General features: G+C 43.7%; 1 protein-coding gene across 1 annotated transcript in view; it reads right to left on the reverse strand.

The window, feature by feature from the left end:
• Positions 1-25,469, reverse strand: part of LOC144606705 (chloride intracellular channel protein 4) — a 110,461-nt gene that overhangs the window by 11,181 nt on the left and 73,811 nt on the right. The window contains exon 4 of the mRNA XM_078423013.1: positions 3,122-3,228. Coding sequence (XP_078279139.1) covers positions 3,122-3,228 — 107 coding nt within the window. The remainder of the gene's footprint in view (positions 1-3,121; positions 3,229-25,469) is intronic.

Consider the following 25,469-nt stretch of genomic DNA (forward strand, 5'->3'; position numbering starts at 1 on the left):
TGAGTTTGTACATTCTCCCCGTGACCGAGGTAGGAATATGGGGTTGAGTTTACATTCAGATCAGCCATGATCTTACTAAATAATGTAGCAAGTACCTGTGGGGGGGGGGGGGGTGGATGACTCCTGCTCCTTATTTGCATGTTTGCATGACGATCATATGTAAAAATAACAGGGTGCCGCAGTGATTATCTGCAACGTTGTGTCTGAATACTGCTACAGCACCAAAAGCTCCCCAATAAAGAATGAAAAAATGCTCCTGGTGTACAACCTCGCCCTTCATTACACAGCTCATCACGTTACCCTCCTGCAATGCCTCTCCTTCACTATCCTGTTCATTAAAACTATTGCAGGAGGCTCCACTCTTACACTATTGCAATTGGTGCATTTTCAATCACCTCCAGCTGAATCACCGCTACCGGCACAGTGGCGCAGAGGTAGAGTTGCTGCCTTACAGCGAATGCAGCGCCGGAGACTCAGGTTCGATCCTGACTACGGGCGCCGTCTGTACGGAGTTTGTACGTTCTCCCCGTGACCTGCGTGGGTTTTCTCCGAGATCTTCAGTTTCCTCCCACACTCCAAAGACGTACAGGTATGTAGGCTAATTGACTGGGTAAATGTAAAAATTGTCCCTAGTGTGTGTAGGATAGTGTTAGTGTGCGGGGATCGCTGGGCGGCGCGGACCCGGTGGGCCGAAGGGCCTGTTTCCGCGCTGTATCTCTAAATCTAAAAAATCTAAAAAAATCTAAAACCTTTGGGGAGCTCTTCAGTTTTGGCACACTGCCAATGCGTTTTCAACCTTGCTTCTCTTAAGGACTTTGAGACCCTTCCTCCATTGTAAATGCACAATATTAATTAAAGTTATTGATGAAAATAACGCAGACTGAAATTCAGGCTATCGTCGACAGAAATGGAGAAAATATTACACATGTACATTAAGGCAAGCATATCCATAGTTGAAAATATTAATTGCACCCGGCAGATTTTAACAAATCGAGTTTATCAAAATCTTTTCCACTGTCTGCAGTGGTAGAGTTGCTGCCTTACAGCGCCAGAGACCCGGGTTCGATCCTGACTACGGGTCATATCTGTACGGAGCGTGTACGTTCCCCCTGAGACCGCGTGGGTTTTCTCCTGATGCTCCCACACTCCAAAGGCGAACAGGTTTGTAGTTTAATTGGCTTTGGTAAAAGTGTAAAGTAACCCTAGTGTTTTGGATAGCATCAGTATGCAGGATGTTCGCTGGTCGACACGAACTGCAGTGTTTCCACGCTGTAATTCTAAAGTCTATGTTCAGTACATAACTAGCTACCAGAGTGCTTCACCTCCAATTCCTTTCATCAACGGATGAAATCAGTCATAATATTAAATCTGATTTACATTCTTCCCTGGCATTCTACCATGACTGGTTTTATGAAGACAAATGCTAAACTTGAACACTGTGTAACCTGATGGCATTATTCTAGGGACCCAGAGCAATACAACATTTAAAGAGGTGTGTGTGTGTGTGTGTGTGTGTGTGTGTGTGTGTGTGTGTGTGTGTGTGTGTGTGTGTGAAAAATGGAAAACATATTGCATTGGCTGTTTGCATTCAATCCAGATTCAATGTCAGGGTGAGGTTTCAGCACAAACAGGGTAAGATGCTGGAATTGACTAAAAGATGTAAGATTGGTCAACTCATCACTGAGATTGCTCTTGATCGTTTAGCGAACTGAATGCTCCACACTTATTATAATCATGCAAAAGAATCTCTTTTATACTGCTGACATCGGTGAACTTATCCTGTCAAGCATTATTACTGGGCTATTTTAAGCCAGGTTCCATAGAGATTACATCCAAGGCATTCATCATGATGGTGGTGAAACATATTTCATTCAAATATTAATTTGCTGCTTTGTCTGGTGCAGTTCTTATTGATTGAATATCATGGTGTGCAGAAATGATAAAATATGGAATATGACCTTGAAAACTACTTGCTTAAGTGCAGTGTGAAATGATAATGTATAGGCATTTTGCAGACAAGCATAATCTTTGAATGATCAAAAGCAAGATGATTTTTCTCACTCCCACTATCCAGCGATGAATGCAGGGAGAGGTGGGAGTCAGCCTAAACCTGCAGATTTTGGTCTAATATAAAAAATATGTTCACCGATGCCTTAGCAATGTAAGATTTGAGTTCAAAGTTACAATTTAATTTATCAAAATCTGGTGAGGTGATCTCAGTCCACCAGATGCTTAGGTCTGACTTAGGTCAGATGCTTAGGTCAGGACTCCAAAGACGTACAGGTATGTAGGTTAATTGGCTGGGCAAATGTGAAGAAAAAAAAATTGTCCCTAGTGTGTGTAGGATAGTGTTAATGTGCGGGGATCGCTGGGCGGCGCGGACCCGGTGGGCCGAAGGGCCTGTTTCCGCGCTGTATCTCTAAATCTAAAAATCTAAATTATTAAAGAGTAAATATCTTTAAACATGAGGATACATTCTTTATGTTATTTGTGGAGTCCTCCAAGAGTAAAGAAGGACCAGAAGCTTATTTGAAAGCACTTAATCATGGTCCCTTCATTTGTTCTGTCCATTTTATTCTGGCTAATAGTTTTCTTACAACCCGGTTTCCCAACCCCTTCTTCAAAGATTGAACTGCAACTTGGCTGGATACAAGGTAGTCCCAAATATACTCTACAAAGAGGACAACATTAATATGCAAACAATATGCTCGATAGGACCCACACACTCATTACAGCAAAAGTGAATCCTCATCAAGAATACATTCGGCCAGTTTACTGAAAGAATATGTTCTGTGCTTCCAATTCAGAATATATTATATTCTGAAGATAAACACAAAATGCTGAAATAACCCAACGGGTCAGGCAGCATCTCTGGAGAAAATGGATAGGTGATGTTTCGGGTCGGGACCCTTTTTCAGACTGAAGAAGGGTCCCAACCCAAAATGTCACCTATCCATTTTCTCCAGAGATGCTGCTTGACCCGCTGAGATATTCTAGCATTATGTTTCTAACTTTGGTATAAACCAGCATCTGCAGTTCCTTTTTATTACATGATGTATTATATCCTGAATTGGGCGCAGTACTTGAAGGATTACTATTGATATTCTAACAAACAGTTTACCTTCATTAGCTTCTGGCTTGGAGTTTTTGATGTACGCTGAGAATTTTGCAAAGATATCATTCCCGGCTGTGTTGGATTCTGGGTGTTTTGTGCCGAGCTTCAAGTACCTAGGAACAAAACGAATATTGAATAAGAAATTTAAAAACAGAACCATTTTACTGTTGTGGGATGGATTTAATCCACAATAACTTTCATTGTTGGTGTAGCAGATGGTATTACCACTCCATAGTTCCAGTGGCCCAGGTTCTATCCTGACCTCGAATGCTATCTTTGTCGAGTTTGTGCGTTCTTCCTCTGACCATAGGAGTTTACCCCAGATCCTCCTGTTTCCTCCTATGTTTTAAAGTCATGCTGGTTGTATTGTTATTTGGTTTCCCTTGCAGTAAAGGGCCTTGCAGTAGGTGGACTGGAGAAATCGGAGCATTACAAAAATAAAATTCAATACTGTGCAATAAAACGAAATAACAGTGTAAAGACCAAGAACCTGGTCAAAGGCTAGATATTCAAGAAGGAGAAGTAACCATGTAGAGTTCTGGTGAGGGAAATGTAGAATTCAGGGTGTCCACATACGCACCAGTGGTCAATGTCAAGATGAACAAGAGGGCAGAATTAGAGGAGTGGGGTCACTTTGAAGGGGTTCAAGGCTGGAGAAGGCTATGGATCTGCAAGACCACTGAGGAATGTGAAAGCAATGGAGAAAATGTTAAAATTAAGGTCTTGAGTAATCAGGAACCACTTTGGTCAGCAAGAGGATGAGCGGTAAGTGAATGAAACTTAATCCGATTTAGTAAAGTAATCAATTGGATTGGACTGGTGACAATGAACCCATTTTACAACTTGCATGACAACCATATAGTTTAGTAGACCATCAGGGAAACCATTTGTATTTTCTGTCTAGAAGGTGGACTGATAACATGTTTAAAACAAGGAAAGCTGCAATAATGAATATCTACACATTCACAGAATGTTCCATTCTCACAAAACAATAATGTTTAATTGTGCAACATCACCACATGTGCACGACCTATCTATTCAGTAAGATTGCTTTTGAATTACATTCCTTAATATTCAGCACTATAAACCACAGAGCCACAATTCTTATTTCTTTCCACTATTAATATTTCACACCATTGATTGAATGACGGAAGGGACTGCGGAATAGCAAGTGTCGTTAAGTCTCCTGGGTAAATTACATGAAATAAACATGCAATTACATCTGAAATAAAAGCTGACAATGCTGGAAACCCAACAGGTCAGACAGCATCTGTGGAAAGAGAAGCAAAATTAATTTATTAACAAATCCTGACCTGCTGAGTTCACCAAGCAGTTTGTTTTTTGCTGCAGATTACAACATTTGATGGGTGATGAGACATTATCTTATATTTTTGCCTTTCTGCTAATTCTGTGTATTTCAGTTTTTATTTTAGATTTCCAGAATCTGCACTATCCGACTTTTGGATGGAGCACCATGTAACGTTCTTGTTCTGCTGTAGGGTACTGACTGCCACATCGCTTTGATCAGTATAAAGCAAATTTCACAAAGGGTTGCTGCTCCTATTCTTACATGTAGTTAATATGCATGGAGCTCTTGGCCTTCTTCCAAGTAGCTGTGCATCCTTCAAAGCAGGTACTAGCTTACAACCCAGCGGTATGAATATTGATTTCTCCAACTTCAAGTAACCCATGCATCCCCTCTCTCCCACCCTAGTCGTCGTACTAGTTTACTGTCGTCCTGTTGAGTTCCTCTGTCTGTGTAACTCGTTATCACCTTTCCCACAGCCAACACTGGCCTATTGTGTGCCCCACGTTTTCTTGATTATCAATGCTTTTTGCATATCTTCCATTCATTTAGAACGGAGATGAGGAAAAACCTTTTCAGTCAGAGAGTTGTAAATCTGTGGAATCCTCTCCCTCAGAAGGCAGTGGAGGCCAATTCTCTGAATGCATTCAAGAGAGAGCTTGATAGAGCTCTTAAGGATAGCGGAGTCAGGGGGTATGGGGAGAAGGCAGGAACGGGGTACTGATTGAGAATGATCAGCCATGATCACATTGAATGGTGGAGCTGACTCAAAGGGCCGAATGGCCTACTCCTGCACCTATTGTTTATTGTCATTTCTCCTAAGTACCATCCATATCTTTCGTTTCCCTTTCCCCTGACTCTTAATCTGAAGAAGGGTCTCGACACGAAACGTCACCTATTCCTTTTTTCCAGAGATGCTGCCTGACCCACTGAGTTACTCCAGCCTTTTGTGTCTGTCTTCGGTTTAAACCAGCATCTGCAGTTCCTCCCTACACTAGTTTAGTTTAGTTTAGAATTACAGCATGGAAACAGGCCCTTCGGCCCACCGAGTCCGCACCGACCAACAAACACCCGTACACTAGCTCCATCCCCTACACTAGTGACAATTTACAGAAGCCAATTAGCCTATAAACCTGTACCTCTTTGTAATACAGGAGGAAACTGGAGCACCCAGAGAAAGCCTATGTGGTCACAGGGAGAACTTGGAGATTACCACATGCAGTGGGCATGGGGACAATAGTTAAAAAATGCATTATGTGCATCCCTGAAGGAACAAAAGTGATTGCTTTTCATAACCTTGTGATATGCAAACAAAGTGTCAGTAAGCTTTTCTCTCCACTGTCAAAAGTTAGTTTGAGATTCAGAACTTAAATTGCTTGTAACATATTATCATATCATATCATATATATACAGCCGGAAACAGGCCTTTTTGGCCCTCCAAGTCCGTGCCGCCCAGTGATCCCCGTACATTAACACTATCCTACACCCACTAGGGACAATTTTTTACATTTACCCAGCCAATTAACCTACATACCTGTACGTCTTTGGAGTGTGGGAGGAAACCGAAGATCTCGGAGAAAACCCACGCAGGTCACGGGGAGAACGTACAAACTCCTTACAGTACAGCACCCGTAGTCAGGATCGAACCTGAGTCTCCGGCGCTGCATTCGCTGTAAAGCAGCAACTCTACCGCTGCGCTACCGTGCCGCCCGATTTTTATTGACCTGTACCCCAAATAGTTTAGTAAATTTAATGATGAGATGTTGTGACCTATAGGCCAGGTTGATCACAGGATTAATTCCTGTTTGTCCCAGAAAGATGGTCTTGGCTTGAATACTCTGCTAGCTGTCACAAGGTGTGTGAAGTACTAATCCAGAATTCCAACTCCGGTCTCAAGAAAACAGATTGGAAACGTCAGCCATTCAGTCCTTCAATATATACCGCAGAATATCTTATGAGGCCTCTATCAGATCTGACCTATTTTACATACTTATAAAAAAATGGCTCACATCCATTTCCCGGATGTGAAAGCTGTTGGAAGCACATCCGGAAACTCCTTCAAAAATGCTGACCATATTTTTAACAGGAGGATTATAGTGGCACATTATTCATTCTGCTGCTACACACACACCATCTGTTTCTGATAGGTTTGCATACTGCAGCTTTACTGATATTAATATTGCAGATTCAGTGCCTGCATCAACAAGATCATCACCATTGAGAATGCTCTCAAAAATGTAATCACCTGAGAATGAAATTCAAAAACACAATGGCTCAAAGGCTTAAGAAGATTGCATGAGGCTGTGTGACTGAAATCTTCCAATTCAGCATGAAGAGTCTAAAAATAGGAAAATCCTGCTGCGCTTTTTACCTTAGAATGAATTGCAAGCTCTTTGCAAAAATCAATCGAAGTTTCCAAATTTAATTCACATTGAACTTCCGTAGATGTCTCTGTTAAGACATCTTCCTGACAATACCATCCACACCCCAACCCCTCCTCCCCAAGCAGCAATAGGAGTTGGATTAGGGATTTAAACCCAACTGTATACGTTGTCTTCTGATAAATATAATTCTGTAATTTTGAAAGTAATATGACTCAGCTGCAACAATGTACATCTCCAAATCTAGGGATGACTTGATAAAGTGCAGTTGCTTTGAGAAATTCTAAACTATTTAGATCATTTAGTTCAGTTGAGTTTAGAGAGACTGCGTAGAAACAGGCCCTTCGGCCCACCGAGTTCATGCCGACCAGCGATCCCTATACACCTGCATTGTCCCATACACGATGGACAATGAACCATCTTTACCGAAGCCAATTAACCTACAAACCCGTACGTCTTTAGAGTGTGAGAGGAAACCAGAGCACCTGGGGAATACCACCCGGTCATGGGGAGAACGTACAAACTCCGTACAGACAGCACCTTAGTCAGGATCGAACCCAGGTTTCTGGTGCTGTAAGGCAGCAACTTTACCTCTGTGCCACCGTGCTGCCCCTTTCTTAGGAGTTTGACAAGTCTACGCAGAAGGAAAATAATTATTCAGCAAACGTTTCTTCCAATAAATCAGAATCATATCTGAAAATGGTTGATAAAAGAAATCTGCAGGGAGTGTTCATTTTACTGCTGGGCTCCCACTGAGATTTCCATGTGACTGACTAACCATGATGTGAATGTCCTTCAATCAGAAAGCTTAACCAAGTGGGATCAGGACTCATAATACAAGTGGAAAATAACAAATCCGCAAAGAAACTGAATCAGTCAGACTGATAGACACAAGAAGCTGGAGTAACTCAGTGCCTGTGATCAGGCAGCATCTCGAGAGAAAAGGAATAGGTGACATTTCGGGTCGAGGCCCTTCTTCAGTCAGAGTCAGGGGAAAGGGAAACGAGAGATATAGACGGTGACATGGAGAGATATAGAACAAATGAATATGCAAAGACATGCAAAAAGTAACGATGAACAAGGATAGGTGGAACCCACAATGGTCCATTGTTGGCTGTGGGCCGGGTGATAGCAAGTTACACATAAGAATTTCCTTGGCATTTCCAACTTGTATCTTCAAGATGGAGAATACAATGGGCCCCTGACCAGGCATTCCTAATCACTCACACTACTAACACAGTTCCATAAATCACTGCACTGACTGAGCTTCAAAACAGGGAATGACCTTTTGCTGATTTAAAATTTTCCCTGCGATGAAATATGAAAGGTGAAAGGGAGAGCCCGACTTTAAAATAATCAACAATGCTTATCTCTTTAAGAAGTGAAGCGTCCAAAGCTTATTTAATATTTTCTATCAGATAATACAAACAAAGAAAAATCAGCCCTGAGGTTACTCCAGGGACAATTCAGATTCCCAAGACCCTCTGGAAAAAACTATAGATCTTCCACAGTGGAAGCCTACAACTCTAAATTGACTCAGATTTAATGAGTTGGTGGCCAGACTGTAGTGAATGCAGCGAATCTCAGGAATTCTCTGCCACAAAGGGTTACACAGGCTTGAACAGTAAAGGAGAGGTAGATAAATATTTTGAAAGATCAGGAAATTAATGGCTTTGGGGAAGTACACAGAAGGAGAGTTGTGGCCTGGGACAGCTCAGCCACAATGACATTAGAAACATAGAAAGTAGGTGCAGGAGTAGGCCATTCGGTCCTTCGAGCCAGTTGACCATCCAGAATAAGTATCCTGTTCCTGCTTTTTCCCCGATATCTCTTGATTCCATTAGCCCTTAGAGCTATATCTAACTCTCTCTTGAATACATCCAGAGAATTGGCCTCCACTGCCTTCTGTGGCAGAAAATTCCATAGATTCACAACTCTCTGGGTGAAAAAGTTTTTCCTCATCTCAGTCTTAAATGGCCTACCCCTTATTCGTAAACTGTGACCCTTGGTTCCGGACTCCCCCAACATCGGGAACATTTTTCCTGCACCTAGCCTGTCCAATCCCTGAAGAATTTTAATATGTTTCTATAAGATCCCGTCTCGTCCTTCTAAATTCCAGTGAATATAAGCCCAGTCGATCCATTCTTTCATCATATGTCAGTCCCGCCATCCCGGGAATTAACCTGGTATTAACATTGAATGGTGAGACAGGCTGGGGGGGACCAGATGGCTCACTCCTGCTGCAACGTTCTTGTGTGTTCTTGGCAAACTGCAGGTGGAAGCAGACATGTCCTGCAATGGGCTGCAATCAGCTAGACTATTGCATTCCCTGACCTTGAGTTTAAGCAGACTCATTCTTGGACACACTCCACTGGGACCATGGCTGGTTGATGTTTACCATCTTTAAATCATTGGTATTTTCCCTGAAGTGAAATGATAAAAAATACAACTGCCGCGCTGAGAGTGCGATACACCCTCTCCACAAATCTAAAAACAATTTAAGATTAGCACCAATGAATATCCCAGGCAAACAACATCACTTCCATCCAACTTCTGGAAACATTTATAAACAATGTTTAAAATAATCAAGTAGCAACTTTATTTACTCATCCGATAAGAAAAAAAAACTTACAACAATTAAACCAAGATGCTGATAAACAAAATATCCAATATTTCCACTTCTGCACTCAATTATTGGTTAAATGGGTCTGTTTTTTTTTTGTTTTTTTCATGACCAACATTTCAGTGGATACATTAACAAAGAGATTCATCTTGTGAATCATTTTGCACTTACATTTATGCTCAGCCTATTTTTGTGGATTTGACAGAGATAGCACCATGCGGAGATCCCACTGGAGGTGAACTTTAGACTTTACTTCAGAGACAAAGCGTGAAAACAGGCCCTTTGGCCCACCGAGTCTGCGCCGACCAGCGATCCCCATCCACTGGCACTATCCTACACACTGGGGACAATTTACAATTTTACCGAAGCCAATTAACCTACAAACCTGCACGTTCTTGGAGCGTGGGAGGAAACCGGAGAACCCAGAGAAAACCCTTGCGGTCATGGGGAGAACGTCCAAACTTCGTACAGACAGCACCCATAGTCAGGATCGAACCTGGGTCTCTGGCGCTGTAGGGCAGCAACTCTACCGCTGCACCTCTGCGCCAAAATGCACAAAAGTACATGAAGACATATTACTGTAATCAAATTTTTCAAATCAAGTTACATAATTATGATCGTAGCTCCCAGTCCAGCCCCAGAGGATGCTGAATCTCCAGGGATATTTCATTTCAATTAAGCTTGCAGGCAGAAGTTACGTAAATGTAGTTCCTGTTCCTCTTAAAGTGTATTTTATTGCTCAAATGGCTGTGGCATCATCCATCTGCATGGCACGGTGGTGCAGCGGTAATTTTCTTGGTTCTTGGTCCTCCAAAATATTCCAAATGGAATTTAAACTGGAGATGGAAGAATATGGACTTAAGCAAGAAGGGCTTCTTGGAGAAGAGCTGCCTTAAATTTAGTTGCATCTGGTTGAATAACTATAGTAGGAAGAAGACTATTCCACGCTTTAATTATGCGAGGGAAGAATGAATTGCTGTACACATCAGTCTTGGCAGCTGGTGTCTCAAATTGAATCAAATGCCCTCGTCTACTCCTGATAGGTTTGGGTTTGGTGTAGATGTGGTCATCTATGTCGAGCTGACCATTTAACATTTTGTAAAAACAGGTCAAACGGTGGGCTTTACGTCTGTCTTGGAGAGTGTTCCACCCCAATGAATTTAGAAGTTCGGTAACACTCGCTTCTCTCCCATAGGTATTTGTAACAAAACGAGCTGCCTGTCTTTGGACACGTTCGATGGAAGATTTTTTAAAATTTGTGTATGGATCCCATGCTGCAACTGCGTAGTCCAAATATGGTCTAACAAGGGTGAAGTATAACTTCTCCTTGATAGAAGTTGAACAATGCTGCCTGACAGCGCTTATAGTGGCCGAAGTTCGGGTTCGCTCCTGGCTACAGGTGCGTGTCTGTACGGAGTTTGTACTTTCTCCCCGTGACCTGCGTGGGTTTTCTCCGAGAACTTCAGTTTCCTCCCACACTCCAAAGATGTACAGGTTTGTAGGTTAATTAACTTGGTATAAATGTAAAAATTGTCCCTAATGTAGGATAGTGTTAATGTGCAGGGATCGCTGATCGGTGCGGGCTCGGTTGGCCGAAGGGCCAGTTTCCATGCTGTATCTCTAAACTAAAAACTAAAACATGGCAGATACCACAAAAATGTTAGCTGCTGTTGCAATCACGAGGAGAGGTATTGAAGCTGGGAAATAATTCAGTTGCAGACAATAGACAATAGACAATAGGTGCAGGAGGAGGCCATTCGGCCCTTCGAGCCAGCACCGCCATTCAATGTGATCATGGCTGATCATTCTCAATCAGTACCCCGTTCCTGCCTTCTCCCCATACCCCCTGACTTCGCTATCCTTAAGAGCTCTATCTAGCTCTCTCTTGAATGCATTCAGAGAATTGGCCTCCACTGCCTTCTGAGGCAGAGAATTCCACAGATTCACAACTCTCTGACTGAAAAGGTTTTTCCTCATCTCAGTTCTAAATGGCCTACCCCTTATTCTTAAACTGTGGCAGGTTTGCTGTCAGCTAATGCTGGCATTTGGCTGTAAGCCCCTGCATCAGCACTGCTTTGAGACCTGCTCCTGTGGTGACTCTGGCTCACAAAAGCCCAATTGAGAACACACAGTATAAACAATTTAGAAATACAGATCAGGTTTTGGCAGATTCAAGGCAATCTGACCTCTGAGTGCCACGTATGAATAGGATGGAAGTTCCAGAATCCCGTGGCATTGAGGGTTCCTTTGATAACCTTTCCTGCAACTAATAAAACAACTAATTTTGTATTTGAAAAATTGACCAAAGCAAAGATATATTTGCTTCGTAAAGCAAAGATACATGTTGCAGTTGTATAAGACGTTGGGGAGACCGCATTTAGAATATTGTGTTCAGTTCTGGGCGCCATGTTATTGGGAAAGATACTGTCAAGCTTGAAAGGGTTCAGAAAAGATTTGTGAGGATTTTGCCAGGACCAGAGGGTGTGAGCTATAGGGAGAGCTTGGGTCTCTACTCTATAGGGAGAGCTTGGGTCTCTACTCCATGGAGCGCAGGAGGATGAGGGGTGATCTTCTAGAGGTGTACAAAATCATGAGAGGAATAGATCGGGTAGATGCACAGTGTCTCTTGATCAGAGTAGGGGAATCGAAGACCAGAGGGCATAGGTTCAAAGTGAAGGGGAAAAGATTTAACAGGAATCCGAGGGGTAACTTTTTCGCACAATGGGCGGTGGGTGTATGGAACAAACTGCCAGAGGAGGTAGTTGAGGCTGGGACTATCCCATCGTTTAAGAAACAATTAGACAGGTACATGGATAGGACAGGTTTGGAGGGATATGGACCAAGTGCAGGCAAGTGGGACTAGTGTAGCTGGGCCGGTGTGGGCAGGTTGGGCCGAAGAGCCTGTTTCCACACAGTATCACTCTATGACTCTATATCTGAACCCAACAGTGCACATACACTGCATCTTGCAAATGTTTTGCCTAATGCTGCTTATTAGCAGTCAGACACTTAATTCTTCACTTTCGTTCCTGATTATCATAATTTGCCTCACTAATATCTCAACACATGCAATGCCAGCAAACAAATGAGCACAAATAATAAGTCACACAATGAAAAATGGGCCAGGGAAGCTCAGTGGGCCAGGCTGCATCACTTTGGCTCCTTGCATTCTCACATGGAGCGAGCTCAATTAGAATCAAGAAAGTCCATCAGCTTTTCCCAACCAGGTCCTTTACCATCTTGTGTTGGAAGGAACTTCAGATGCAGGTTTACACCGAAGATAAACACAAAACGCTGGAGTAACTCAGCGGGTCAGGCAGCATCTCTGGAAAACAGGAATAAGTGATGTTTCGGGTCGAGACCATTCTCTAGGAAGGAACTGCAGATGCTGGTTCGACCTGAAATGTCCAGAACAGTCTCGACCCGAACCATCACTATTCCTTTACTCCAGGGATGCTGCCTGATCCACTGAGTTTCTCCAGCATTTTGTGTCTACCCTTTACCCACAAAACAGATCATAAGCTGAAGAAGAGTCTGAAAAAGGGTCTCGACCCGAAACGTCACCCATTCCTGCTCTCCCGAGATGCTGCCTGACCTGCTGAGTTACTCCAGCATTTTGCGAATAAACCCATTCCTTCTCTCCAGAGATGCTGCCTGACCCACTGAGTTACTCCAGCTTTTTGTGTCTATCATAAGCTACCGACAGGTTTAGCATGGACCAAATTAGCTACTGCGACTGTGATAAGCATCATGGATTCAAAGATGAGTTACACCCCAACTATAAAATGACAGTACAGTCAGGTGCAGGAGTTCATTACACATTATCTTACTGCTCCTTCACTAAAATAGTGTCTCTGTCAGTCCGAACATGATGTTCTCTTTGAATCTAGTTCTGCGTTCAAAACACAATCCAGTGTACAGGAGAGTTATAATGTGCTGGCTCCTTTCCAAATGTAAATAGTTTTAGTTTTAGTTTATATTTATAGTTCTTAGGGATACAACGTGAAAACAGGCCCTTCAGCCCACCGCGTCCACACCGACCAGCGATCCCCACACACTATCCAGAACACTCGGGTCAATTTACAATTAACCTACAAACCTGAACGTCTTTGGAGTGTGGGAGGAAACCGGAGCACCCGGAGAAAACACACTGGGGGCAATTTACAATTTCACCCGAAGTCAACTAACCTTAACAGAGAGCCAAATAAGTCAGAGAACACACAAACTCCAAACAGACAGCGCCCATAGTCAGGATTGAACCCGGGTCTCTGGCGCGGTAAAGCAGCAACTCTGCCGTTGTGCCAACATGCTGCCTCTCTTAGTTTGCTGTCTTTCAGTTAAACTGCAGCCTTTTTGGTTGATGTTTCACAGTACCTTTGCAAAGACGTAACACATAAAAAGGAACTTGCACAGGAGTTAACAAGTAGTCCACAGCACAATGAGGACTACACAACAGATTCTCGACGTGAATTCAAAGTCCAATATTCTTACATTTTTAGAAACAAGGACTTAGAAGTCTGAAGAAGGGCCCCGACCCAATACGTCACCTATCCATTTCTCAAGGGATGCTGCCTGACCCACTGAATCACGCCAGCACTTTGCGTGATGCAACTTTTTTTTCCTTTCCATTGATTCAAGCAGACGGCACATTTATGAGTGACAAATGGTGGACTGTCACGGCCAAAAGGCCTACAAGGTGGAAGAGTGCTGCCAAGCATTTATGAAATATTAAAGCGATAACAAATTTGGATTTACTTTCAAATTTCAACATTGACAGTTCACTTTCAAAAAAACAGTCCGACTTTTCTGCAAATATTTCAAACAGCTCAGAAAATGATATATGTTTAAACTGATGATAACATTTTGCTCTATGATGCCCTTTCACCCCGAGATCATTAATTCAAGATCGACCCAGTCTGGAACAGTTGTGGTTTCCTTTGCTGGTGTGTGTGGGAAATTAAATAGTGTGCCGAGAGTTGGCGTTACAGTGGCGCAGCGGTAGAGTTGCTGCCTTATAGCGCTTGCAGTGCCAGAGACCCAGGTTTGATCCCCACTACAGGTGCTGTCTGTACGGAGTTTGCACGTTCTCCCCGTGACCTGCGTGGGTTTTCTCCGAAATGTTTGGTTTCCTCCCACACTCCAAAGGTTTGCAGGTTAATTGGCTTCGGTAAAATTGTAAATTGTCCCTCGTGTTCAGGATAGTGTGCGGGGGTCGCTGGTCAGTGTGGGTTCGGTGGGCCGAAGGACCTATTTCTGCGCGGTGTCTCCAAACTGACTAAAAAGTATACCTGTGACTCACATCTCAAAACAAGCTGCAACAAACAGAGAGACGTGCAAACATTGTTGGAGCTGTATCCATTCTTATACCTTAATTCATTCCCGGGGTGTGGGCTTTGCAGGCAGAACGGGCGTTTAATTTGCCATACCCAGCTAGTGGTTAACTAATGCCGACCTTGAGGAGTGGGTGTACCGACAATGGTGCCAGGCATGGAGTTCCAAGATTTTAACCTCGTGAGGGTGAGGACAAGGAGATTTATTTCCAAGTCAGGATGCTGTGTGTGCTTTGGAGAACAATGGTCCAGGTGGCAGTGCTCCAAATTCCATCCAAAAATGCACCTTACAAGTGTCAAAATATTTCTACCGGAGTCCATCACCCTTGCTGATCCATCTGATTGTGTCACTGCATTGGGGCAAACTATAGCGCATGGTTTTATTCCAGCAGTTTCAGCCAAATGAACTTTATCACTTTATCACATTCCAAGTGTAACTTCGACATATTCCAGCACCACTCTCCTCTTTGGGAAAGAACACTTTTAATTGCTTGTTCTCTGCAGAACCAGCACAAATTCCATTCCCAACACAGAACACAGACTCCCCAACTCAGGATATGTGGCGCTTAATTGGTGTCATAGTGATGTGTGTCACAATGACCAAACCTCATTAACCTGATCAAAAAAGATCTCGCTACGGTGGCTAAAACGTTTCTTTCTCCCCGAAGAATTCTAATTCCACCATAAATCATGACGTTGAAATTTTAGGTACAGATTTCCAAATGCTGTTCAAAATCTCACTGTAGGAATTCTGTCATCTCCCTCTCTTTCCTCTTTGGTTAAAACAGCTTCAAATCCCATGATTACAGGGGCTCCAGGCACAAAGGGTCACCAGTGTCAAGCAGAAAATATGTTTCAATTAACTGTTCGGGTGCCAAAAGCCCGACAGAGCAACCTTTACCAGTCCTCTCATCCATTCAAGTATCTGAAGAAAGAAGGAATGTTTAGTGGGAGGCTGTAAGTTTGGCAGAGATCTCTAGTGGAAACAAGGGCTTATATTCCAGCATTTTTGAACTTTGATCCCTATTTCTGGCATTCACAGTCCAAAGTTACGAGGTTGCCAGAGATTGCTGGAGAAAGTGCGGGGCTGGGCAGAATAGAGAAACCCGACCCAAAACTGTTGCAGTGAAAATTAGTGATTGCTCTGTGAGCCTGCAGAGTTTGTTTTCAAATACACAGGATTTGATGTTAAAATCCAAAGTGCCAACTCTCAACTTGCTCCCTGTGGTGATGGGAGGCTTAAGCATTCACCTACGCTCCACCGATGTTGGGAAAGGCTGGGCGGACACGTCATTGGGGTTATCAAGTGGGCTCCTACTTTCATCGACGTTTCGCTGACTGGGCCCACGACGTCTCTAGTCGGCTCAGCGGTGCGTTCTGGCATCCCAGGACCACCCGCCTCTGCATCTGCCTAGCCGGCTTATTTGGGAGACCAGATGGGGTCTTTCCTCTTCAGCCAGAGCCACTGGCTACTCCGCTCTAGCACCCCTGATGTTTCCTTGATGACCTGTCGTAGGGCTTGTCCGCTGATCCCCAGGTCCTTCATCAGTCTTACAGTTGATGTTACCACGAAGCCCCGACATCCAACTTCTACCGGGCAGATCTTTGCTCTCCTGCCCCGCTGTTCTGCAGACTCATTGGGCAAAATGGTCTCAGTCTATGTTGTAGGCCAATATGGAAAAGGGCACAGGGTGAATGTGAAAAAAAATAGACACAAAATGCTGGAGTAAAACAGCGGGACAGGCAGCATCCCTGGAAAGCAGGAATGGGTGACGTTTCGGGTCAAGACCCTTCTTCCGACTGATGTCAGGGTAGTGGGCGGTACAGAGATAAAATGGAGTCGGAGACAGTAAGACTGGTCGGAGAACAGGGAAGGGGGAGCGGATGGAGAGAGAGGGAAAGCAAGGACTACTTGAAGTTAGAGAAGACAATGTTCATACCGCTGGTGTGTAAGCTCCCCACGCGAAATGTGAGGTGCTGCTCCTCCAATTTGCGCTGGGCCTCGCTCTGACAATGGAGGAGGCCCAGGACTAAAAGGTCAGTGTGGGAATGGGAGGGGGAGTTAAAGTATTGAGCAACTGGTGAAAAAAAGATCTATGTTGGAGAAGAAAGACACACACAGAGGAGGGAAGCAAAGCAGGAACACAGAAACTCAGGAAGGAAATAAATGAAAAATAACAATGAGCTGACAAAATATTTAATCGCAGGCAGGACAGTTGCTTTTAATGGTTAAAATTGATAAAGACGCGAATGTCGGCCAACAGGACCGCAAAAAGTGGATGAGACATATAACAGGAAAAACACAAGTGATAGATATGCATTCTGAACCCGTAAATCAGGACAAAGGTCACGTTCTCCCAAAGGCTATGTAATAATCAGGGGTAGACCATCTCCACGAGAAATCTTCCATTTCAGGTCTTTTCTTCTGCTCCAGTACAAAGTAAATTGAATCTAAAAACAGAGCTAAACATAACGCCAAGCTAGTGCCAACATTTTGCAAGTTAAATTTGACGTCTGCCCAGAAGTAGCAGCACCAATGTCTCAGAGTAACAGCCCATTCCTTCAGTAATGAATCATCTAGTGCTTGGGTGGGGAAGGGTGGTGAGATCAGGCCTCAGATAATGATTGAGACCGCAGCAGTATGATATAATTGTACAATGGTCTTCTCTAAGGGTGGTTACCTTGTTGTGGTGGCGAAGCTTGCGTGTGTCTAAGATTCTGAAAGCTAAATTGGCTGGAGATATGATCCTGGCAGGCTCACCCATGACAGAGCATGACCCAAAAAAAGACCTCAATGACAGAAGAATGTAGAAAAAAACAAACCGCTTTACAAAGAAGGACACAAAGTGCTGGAGCAACAGCGGGTGATGCAGCATCTCTGGAGAATGTGGATAAGTAACATTTCTTCAGACTGAAGAAGGGTCCCAACCCGAAATGTCACCTCTCCATGTTCTCCAGAGATGCAGCCTGACGCGTTGAGTTAGTCCGTAGTTGTGTCTCTTTTTGCCTCAATGGTGGAACAGGCAGAGGATAGTTGCTAGCCAGCAGGTGGAGCACCACCACAGCTGAGAGGGCAGGGCGGAAGAAGGCTGCAGTCGGGAGAGACTCCCAACAGTTGTTGAGTTCATGGCTCTTGGATCTGGGTCTGTCTCTGCCAAGGACAGTATGGTGGCTGTCTGTGCACCAGTCTCTCCATGTCGCACACAATGATCTATCTGGAGGTTAAAATCTGCGTCTCCAGGATCAGTCTCTTCAGCCATCGCAAGACCCTCAGAAGAGACCCAGCAGGACGACATTCATACCTGACGTCGAGTGGTTTTTGATGATGAGACATATAACAGGAAAAACACAGAACAGCTTGTACTGGAGCCTACCAGGGAGAAGGCAATTCTGGATTTAGTGTTGTGTAATGATCCTGATCTGATAAGGGGACTAGAGGTAAAAGAGCCATTAGGAGGCAGTGATCACAACATGATAAGTTTTACTCTGCAAATGGAAAGGCAGAAGGGAAAATCGGAAGTGTCGGTATTACAGTATAGCAAAGGGGATTACAGAGGCATGAGGCGGGAGCTGGCCAAAATTGATTGGAAGGAGGCCCTAGCAGGGAAGACGGTAGAACAGCAATGGCAGGTATTCCTGGGATTAATGCAGAGGTTGCAGGATCAATTTATTCCAAAGAGGTGGAAAGACTCTAAGGGGAATAAGAGACACCTGTGGCTGACAAGGGAAGTCAGGGACAGCATAAAAATTAAGGAGAGGAAGTATAACATAGCAAAGAAGAGTGGGAAGACAGAGGATTGGGACTCTTTTAAAGAGCAACAAAAGTTAACTAAAAAGGCAATACGGGGAGAAAAGATGAGGTACGAGGGTAAACTAGCCAATAATATAAAGGAGGATAGCAAAAGTTTTTTTAGGTACGTGAAGAGGAAAAAATAGTCAAGGCAAATGTGGGTCCCTTGAAGACAGAAGCAGGGGAATTTATTATGGGGAACAAAGAAATGGCAGACGAGTTAAACCGTTACTTTGGATCTGTCTTCACTGAGGAAGATACACACAATCTCCCAAATGTTCTAGGGGCCGGAGAACCTAGGGTGATGGAGGAACTGAAGGAAATCCACATTAGGCAGGAAATGGTTTTGGGTAGACTGATGGGACTGAAGGCTGATAAATCCCCAGGGCCTGATGGTCTGCATCCCAGAGTACTTAAGGAGGTGGCTCTAGAAATAGTGGAAGCATTGGAGATCATTTTTCAATGTTCTGTAGATTCAGGATCAGTTCCTGTGGATTGGAGGATAGCAAATGTTATCCCACTTTTTAAGAAAGGAGGGAGAGAGAAAACGGGTAATTATAGACCAGTTAGTCTGACATCAGTGGTGGGGAAGATGCTGGAGTCAATTATAAAAGACGAAATTGCTGAGCATTTGGATAGCAGTAACGGGATCACTCCGAGTCAGCATGGATTTACGAAGGGGAAATCATGCTTGACAAATCTACTGGAATTTTTTGAGGATGTAACTAGGAAAATTGACAAGGGAGAGTCAGTGGATGTGGTGTACCTCGACTTTCAGAAAGCCTTCGACAAGGTCCCACATAGGAGATTAGTGGGCAAAATTAGGGCACATGGTATTGGGGGTAGGGTGCTGACATGGATAGAAAATTGATTGACAGACAGAAAACAAAGAGTGGGGATAAATGGGTCCCAGTGGGGTACCGCAAGGTTCGGTGCTGGGACCCCAGCTATTTACGATATACATTAATGACTTAGACGAAGGGATTAAAAGTACCATTAGCAAATTTGCAGATGATACTAAGTTGGGGGGTAGTGTGAATTGTGAGGAAGATGCAATAAGGCTGCAGGGTGACTTGGACAGGTTGTGTGAGTGGGCGGATACATGGCAGATGCAGTTTAATGTAGATAAGTGTGAGGTTATTCACTTTGGAAGTAAGAATAGAAAGGCAGATTATTATCTGAATGGTGTCAAGTTAGGAGGAGGGGGAGTACAACGAGATCTGGGTGTCCTAGTGCATCAGTCAATGAAAGGAAGCATGCAGGTACAGCAGGCAGTGAAGAAAGCCAATGGAATGTTGGCCTTCGTAACAAGAGGAGTTGAGTATAGGAGCAAAGAGGTCCTTCTACAGTTGTACCGGGCCCTGGTGAGACCGTACCTGGAGTACTGTGTGCAGTTTTGGTCTCCAAATTTGAGGAAGGATATTCTTGCTATGGAGGGCGTGCAGCGTAGGTTCACTAGGTTAATTCCCGGAATGGCGGGACTGTCGTATGTTGAAAGGCTGGAGCGATTGGGCTTGTATACACTGGAATTTAGAAGGATGAGGGGGGATCTTATTGAAACATATAAGATAATTAGGGGATTGGACACATTAGAGGCAGATAACATGTTCCCAATGTTGGGGGAGTCCAGAACAAGGGGCCACAGTTTAAGAATAAGGGGTAGGCCATTTAGAACGGAGATGAGGAAGAACTTTTTCAGTCAGAGGGTGGTGAAGGTGTGGAATTCTCTGCCTCAGAAGGCAGTGGAGGCCAGTTCGTTGGATGCTTTCAAGAGAGAGCTGGATAGAGCTCTTAAGGATAGCGGAGTGAGGGGGTATGGGGAGAAGGCAGGAACGGGGTACTGATTGAGAGTGATCAGCCATGATCGCATTGAATGGCGGTGCTGGCTCGAAGGGCTGAATGGCCTACTCCTGCACCTATTGTCTATTGTCTATTGTCAAGCGATAGATATGCATTCTGATCCCGTAAATCAGGACAAAGGTCACATTCTCCCCAAGGCTATGTAATAATCAGGGGTAGACCTTCTCCACGAGAAATCTTCCATTTCAGGTCTTTTCTTCTGCTCCAGTACAAAGTAAATTGAATCTAAAAACAGAGCTAAACATAACGCCAAGCCATACAAAAGGGTCTTTCCTATCAGTAGGATTGGGTCAAATGAAAAAGCCAACTCCAATAGGTCGTCTCAGAGCCTCGTTATAAAAAGATTGCACGTACTTACATCTCTGTTACAGATTGTCGTTTTGTGACCAAATTTTCTAGGGACATTCTGCTGCCTGTGTGCAATCGAAAATCACCTACCCTCACATTTTAACCTTGAAACTGCTCACATGGCACAATTTGGACAAAAATGAAACACTTATGTTTTGAAAAGTTAACAAAGGGTTTGCTGATGTAGATAAATAAAAATAAATGTCTCCACTGGCTGGTAAGTCGATACATAGAGGGTGAAACTGGAGTTGAAATCATGATCAACAATCTGTTCTGATGAAAGATCATCAATTTGAAACATTAATTTTGTTCCTCTCCCCACAGATGCCACCTGACATGCCGATCATGTTCAGGGTTTTCCTTTTAAAAATATTTATAATTTCCATCATCTACAGTTATTTACTTTTAAAATTCTCAATCTTGTTTTCAAATGCAAATGTTGACAATTTACTCAACCTGCAATTCAATGGTTCCTCGGTTGTTAAGCATGTCTTCTAACTGTTTAGGCTCTAACCTGGTGATATCTGGACCTCAGGACCATTAGGTGCCAACCTCTAGAATTCCCTCCCAACACGTCTCCACCTCTTACACAAACTGTCAAATCTAACTCTTTGACTGGGGCTATTTATCCTCAAATCTCCTTGTTCTGCTGAGTATCGATTTTTGGTTGGCAACACTCCAGCGCAGAACACAGAGCAGAGATAGATAGATTCTTGATTAGTACGGGTGTCAGGGGTTATGGGGAGAAGGCAGGAGAATGGGGGTAGGGGGGAGAGATGGATCAGCCATGATTGAATGGCAGAGTAGACTTGATGGGCCAGATGGCCTCATTCTGCTCCCATCACGTATGACCTTATGAACACAAGATGTTTCGCTCTATTGGCGTATCTATGTATATGACCATTTTTGCCTTCATGGAAGATCAGCCAAGAGTTTGTCTTCTCCTCGCTATGGTCATCAGATCCAGATTTTACAGTAGGCTAATTTTGCTGCCATTTTTTAGGTGGTCATATACTCACTGCATTAGTAAAAAGGAACAACCTGGAGATATAACCTATCCAAAACCTATTTAAACTCATACAGTCATACAGCATGGAAAGAGGTCCTTCAGCCCAACTCATTCATGCCAACTAAGATGCTCCATCTAAGCTAGACCCATTTGCCCATGTTTGGCCCTTAACCCTGCATACCTTTCCTACCCATGTACCTGTTCAAGTGTCTTTTACGAGCTGTTGAAGTACGTGCCTCAACTACCTCCTCTGACAGCTCGTTCCCTATGCCCTCCACTGCAATTGGTGTTATTGGTAAATGTAAAACTTCTACCAGTTGCCCAGAGTGGTTGATCAAAATTTGTTCAGGGACTTTAATAGCTTAGGATTGAAATGTAACTAGCTGAAAATTGAAGCTAGGTCATGCATTGCAAGATTTGTCCTACATACACAAATGATATTTACATTATAAGTACCGACAGAATAAGGATAAAGAAGGTAGTGTTCAAGAAAGATATCAAAGCATCTGCCTTATCAACCATTTCCCAATCCAGGCCAGATATTTTGCATAAATAAGAACACATAGAACCATAGAAAATAGGTGCAGGAGTAGGCCATTCAGCCCTTCGAGCCGAAAGTTATGCATGAATGATAAGCATTTAGCAAATGACTTATAACATAAGTAACAATCATGAATATGTTTTAACTTGACTAGACAAATATCAAAATGACTTGAATGTTAGGAATTTTACGAAATCAGCTCTTATCAGTCTCCCTGGTCTTCCAAATAGTATAAATGCAAGAAAGGATATACATTGCCCCCCTCCCCCTGTGCACACCCAATTCTTCCACACCCCACCCCCCCCCCCCCACCCATCCACATTACTCCTTTCCCCTCCTTGAAATATTCATCTCCCATCCTTGAGCTCATCTTTTCTCTAATGCCCATCTTTCTCCTTCCCTATCTCTTTCCACCCATATCCCTCCTTCCAGCTTTACATTTCACTCCTCTGCTCTCCTTATATGGATGCCCTTAGGTCATCTTTTAACCTGCAGCCTTTCTCACTTATTCCACCCATTTGTCAACCAAAGTCCATTTACTTGTATCCACCTTGCACTTTCCAGTCTTTGTTCCGTCCCCACCTCTCTTGTCCTTCCTATCAGTGTAAAGAAGCCCCCCTAGCAGAAGTGTCCACGTCGCGGGGCTGGAAACTGGAAGTGTCCTGAGCTAATTCTGCTACCACCGTCGTCTACAAGTGAGGCTCCCACTGATTTTCGCCGGAAGCTTGCACCCTTTTCAGGACGGACGATGATAGTGATGCCTGATCTGCTGATTTCCTCCAGCACTGTGTTTTACACAGGCATATTACTTTCGTTTTGTTTGCTGTTACAAATCAATCTGGACTCTTTTGAACGTAGAGGGTATTAAAATGTTCTGCTACCTCGTTTAAATGCTTTTCCACCAGTCACAATGGGAGGCACAGCTACACAGGTCACTGGTGCTGTGAGGCATAGGTACGAACCACAGCACCACCACCCGGCCCCACTGTTATTTCCTGCTTGATTAATATCTTCCATTTAATAACAATCATGAGACCTGTTGTATTATCTACCCTGAGATTTGCAGCTGGATTAGGCGATGCAAAATTGCAGCCATTCATTTTTGTTACAAGTCCTGATCTCCCAGTTTCAGGTTGACATGGCCATTCAGAAACCACCAGGGCTAAATATAGTGACTGGAAAGTCTGGACTGCTGAGTTGCACCTGATTTTTATTGAGTGTTTATTTTGTGCTTAAATTGAGTGGAGTTTGATCGCTGATGTCAAGTCCTGCAACAAATTGGAACAGAAATCCAGGCACAGGCTGCCCAACCAACTCTTCTGTGCTAAATAGTGGCTTCACAGTGGATGGAGCTTTTGTGAAGATGTACAAATTAAACTCTCACCCACTATTGGAAGAACAAAGTCATATTCAAAATAAGTTTATCGTGATTTCAGTCTGAAGAACGGCACCGACCTGAAACGCCACCTGTCCATGTTCTCCAGGGATGTTGGGGAAGTCCAGAACAAGGGGTCACAGTTTAAGGATAAGGGGGAAGTCTATTAGGACCGAGATGAGAAAGTTTTTTTTCACACAGAGAATGGTGAATCTGTGGAACTCTCTGCCACAGAAGGTAGTTGAGGCCAGTTCATTGGCTATATTTAAGAGGGAGTTAGATGTGGCCCTTGTGGCTAAAGGGATCAGGGGGTATGGAGAGAAGGCAGGTACGGGATACTGAGTTGGATGATCAGCCATGATCATATTGAATGGCGGTGCAGGCTCGAAGGGCCGAATGGCCTACTCCTGCACCTATTTTCTATGTTTCTATGCTGCCTGACCTGTTGAGTCACTCCAGCACTGTGTGTCTTTTAATAGTCATCGAGTCATTGAGTCTCACAGCGTGGAAACAGGCCCTTAGTGATGCAACATTTTCTTTTTCTTTCCATTGATTCAAGCAGACAGCACATTTATAAGTAACAAATGGTGGAATGTCAAGGTCAAAGGGCCTACAAGGTGGAACATTGCTGCCAAGCATTTGTGAAAGATTAAAGTAATAACGAATTTGGATTTACTTTCAAATTTCAACATTGGACAGTTCACTTTCAAAGTAACAGTTTGGAGAGTCAACAAGCACCACTTTGCCACAAAAAAGGTTCAAACAGCTCAGAAAATGAAATATGTTGCAGTTGAAGATAAAATGTGTTCAATGTTGCCCTCTCACCCCCAGATCTTCCATTCAAGTTTGACCTAGTCTGGAACAGTTGTGTGCGTGTGGAAAATCAAATAAGCTTGTGACAGTCTGCAGGAGAGGGAGACCGGCAAACATTGCTGGCGTTGAGGATAATTGTGAGAACGGTTCTGTACTGCATCTAATCCATAATCAATAATGTGCTCGTTTCCTTGTGGGACATGGTTCGACTTCTAATGTAATCTGCCTTCATTACGAGGACCACAGAATCCACTCCAAATTAATTCAAAGCTCAAATACAAAAGTGACTGCTGCATTTGCAGTGCTGTGTTTCACTGTCAGAAACATGGGACAGGTTGTGTGGGGCAGGGTCGAGGTTTCTTTTCCCCATATGCCGCCACACGTGATGCATTCTGGAGAGGAATTGCAGTGCAAGAAAATGACAGGAAAACAAACAGCCTGCCTACTCCTCTAACAGTGTGCATATTATGGCGGCACGGTGGCACAGCGGTAGAGTTACAGCGCCAGAGACCCTGGTTCGATCCTGACTACGGGTACGGTCAGTACAGAGTTTATACATTCTCCCCGTGACCATGTGGGTTTTCCCCTGATACTCCGATTTAACTCCCACACTCCAAAGACGTACAGGTTTGAAGGTTAATTTGGCTTCTGTAGATTGTAAATTGTCCCTAGTGTGTAGGATAGTGTTAGGGTGCAGGGATTGCTGGTCGGCGCGGGCTCAGTTGGCTGAAGGGCTTGCTTCTACACTGTATCTCTAAACTAAACTAAACTAAACTAAACATATATTAATTACCCTGATCAAACAGAGGACAGAGGAAACATAGAAACATAGAAACCAAGTGCAGGAGTAGACCATTCGGCCCTTCGAGCCAGCACTGCCATTCAATATAATCATGGCTGATCATCCCAAATCAGTACCCCATTCCTGCTTTCTCCCCATATCCCATGATTCCGTTAGCCCTAAGAGCTATATCTAAC

The sequence above is a fragment of the Rhinoraja longicauda genome, chromosome 27 (assembly GCF_053455715.1).
Source record: "Rhinoraja longicauda isolate Sanriku21f chromosome 27, sRhiLon1.1, whole genome shotgun sequence".
In the NCBI taxonomy this organism is placed as follows: domain Eukaryota; kingdom Metazoa; phylum Chordata; class Chondrichthyes; order Rajiformes; family Arhynchobatidae; genus Rhinoraja; species Rhinoraja longicauda.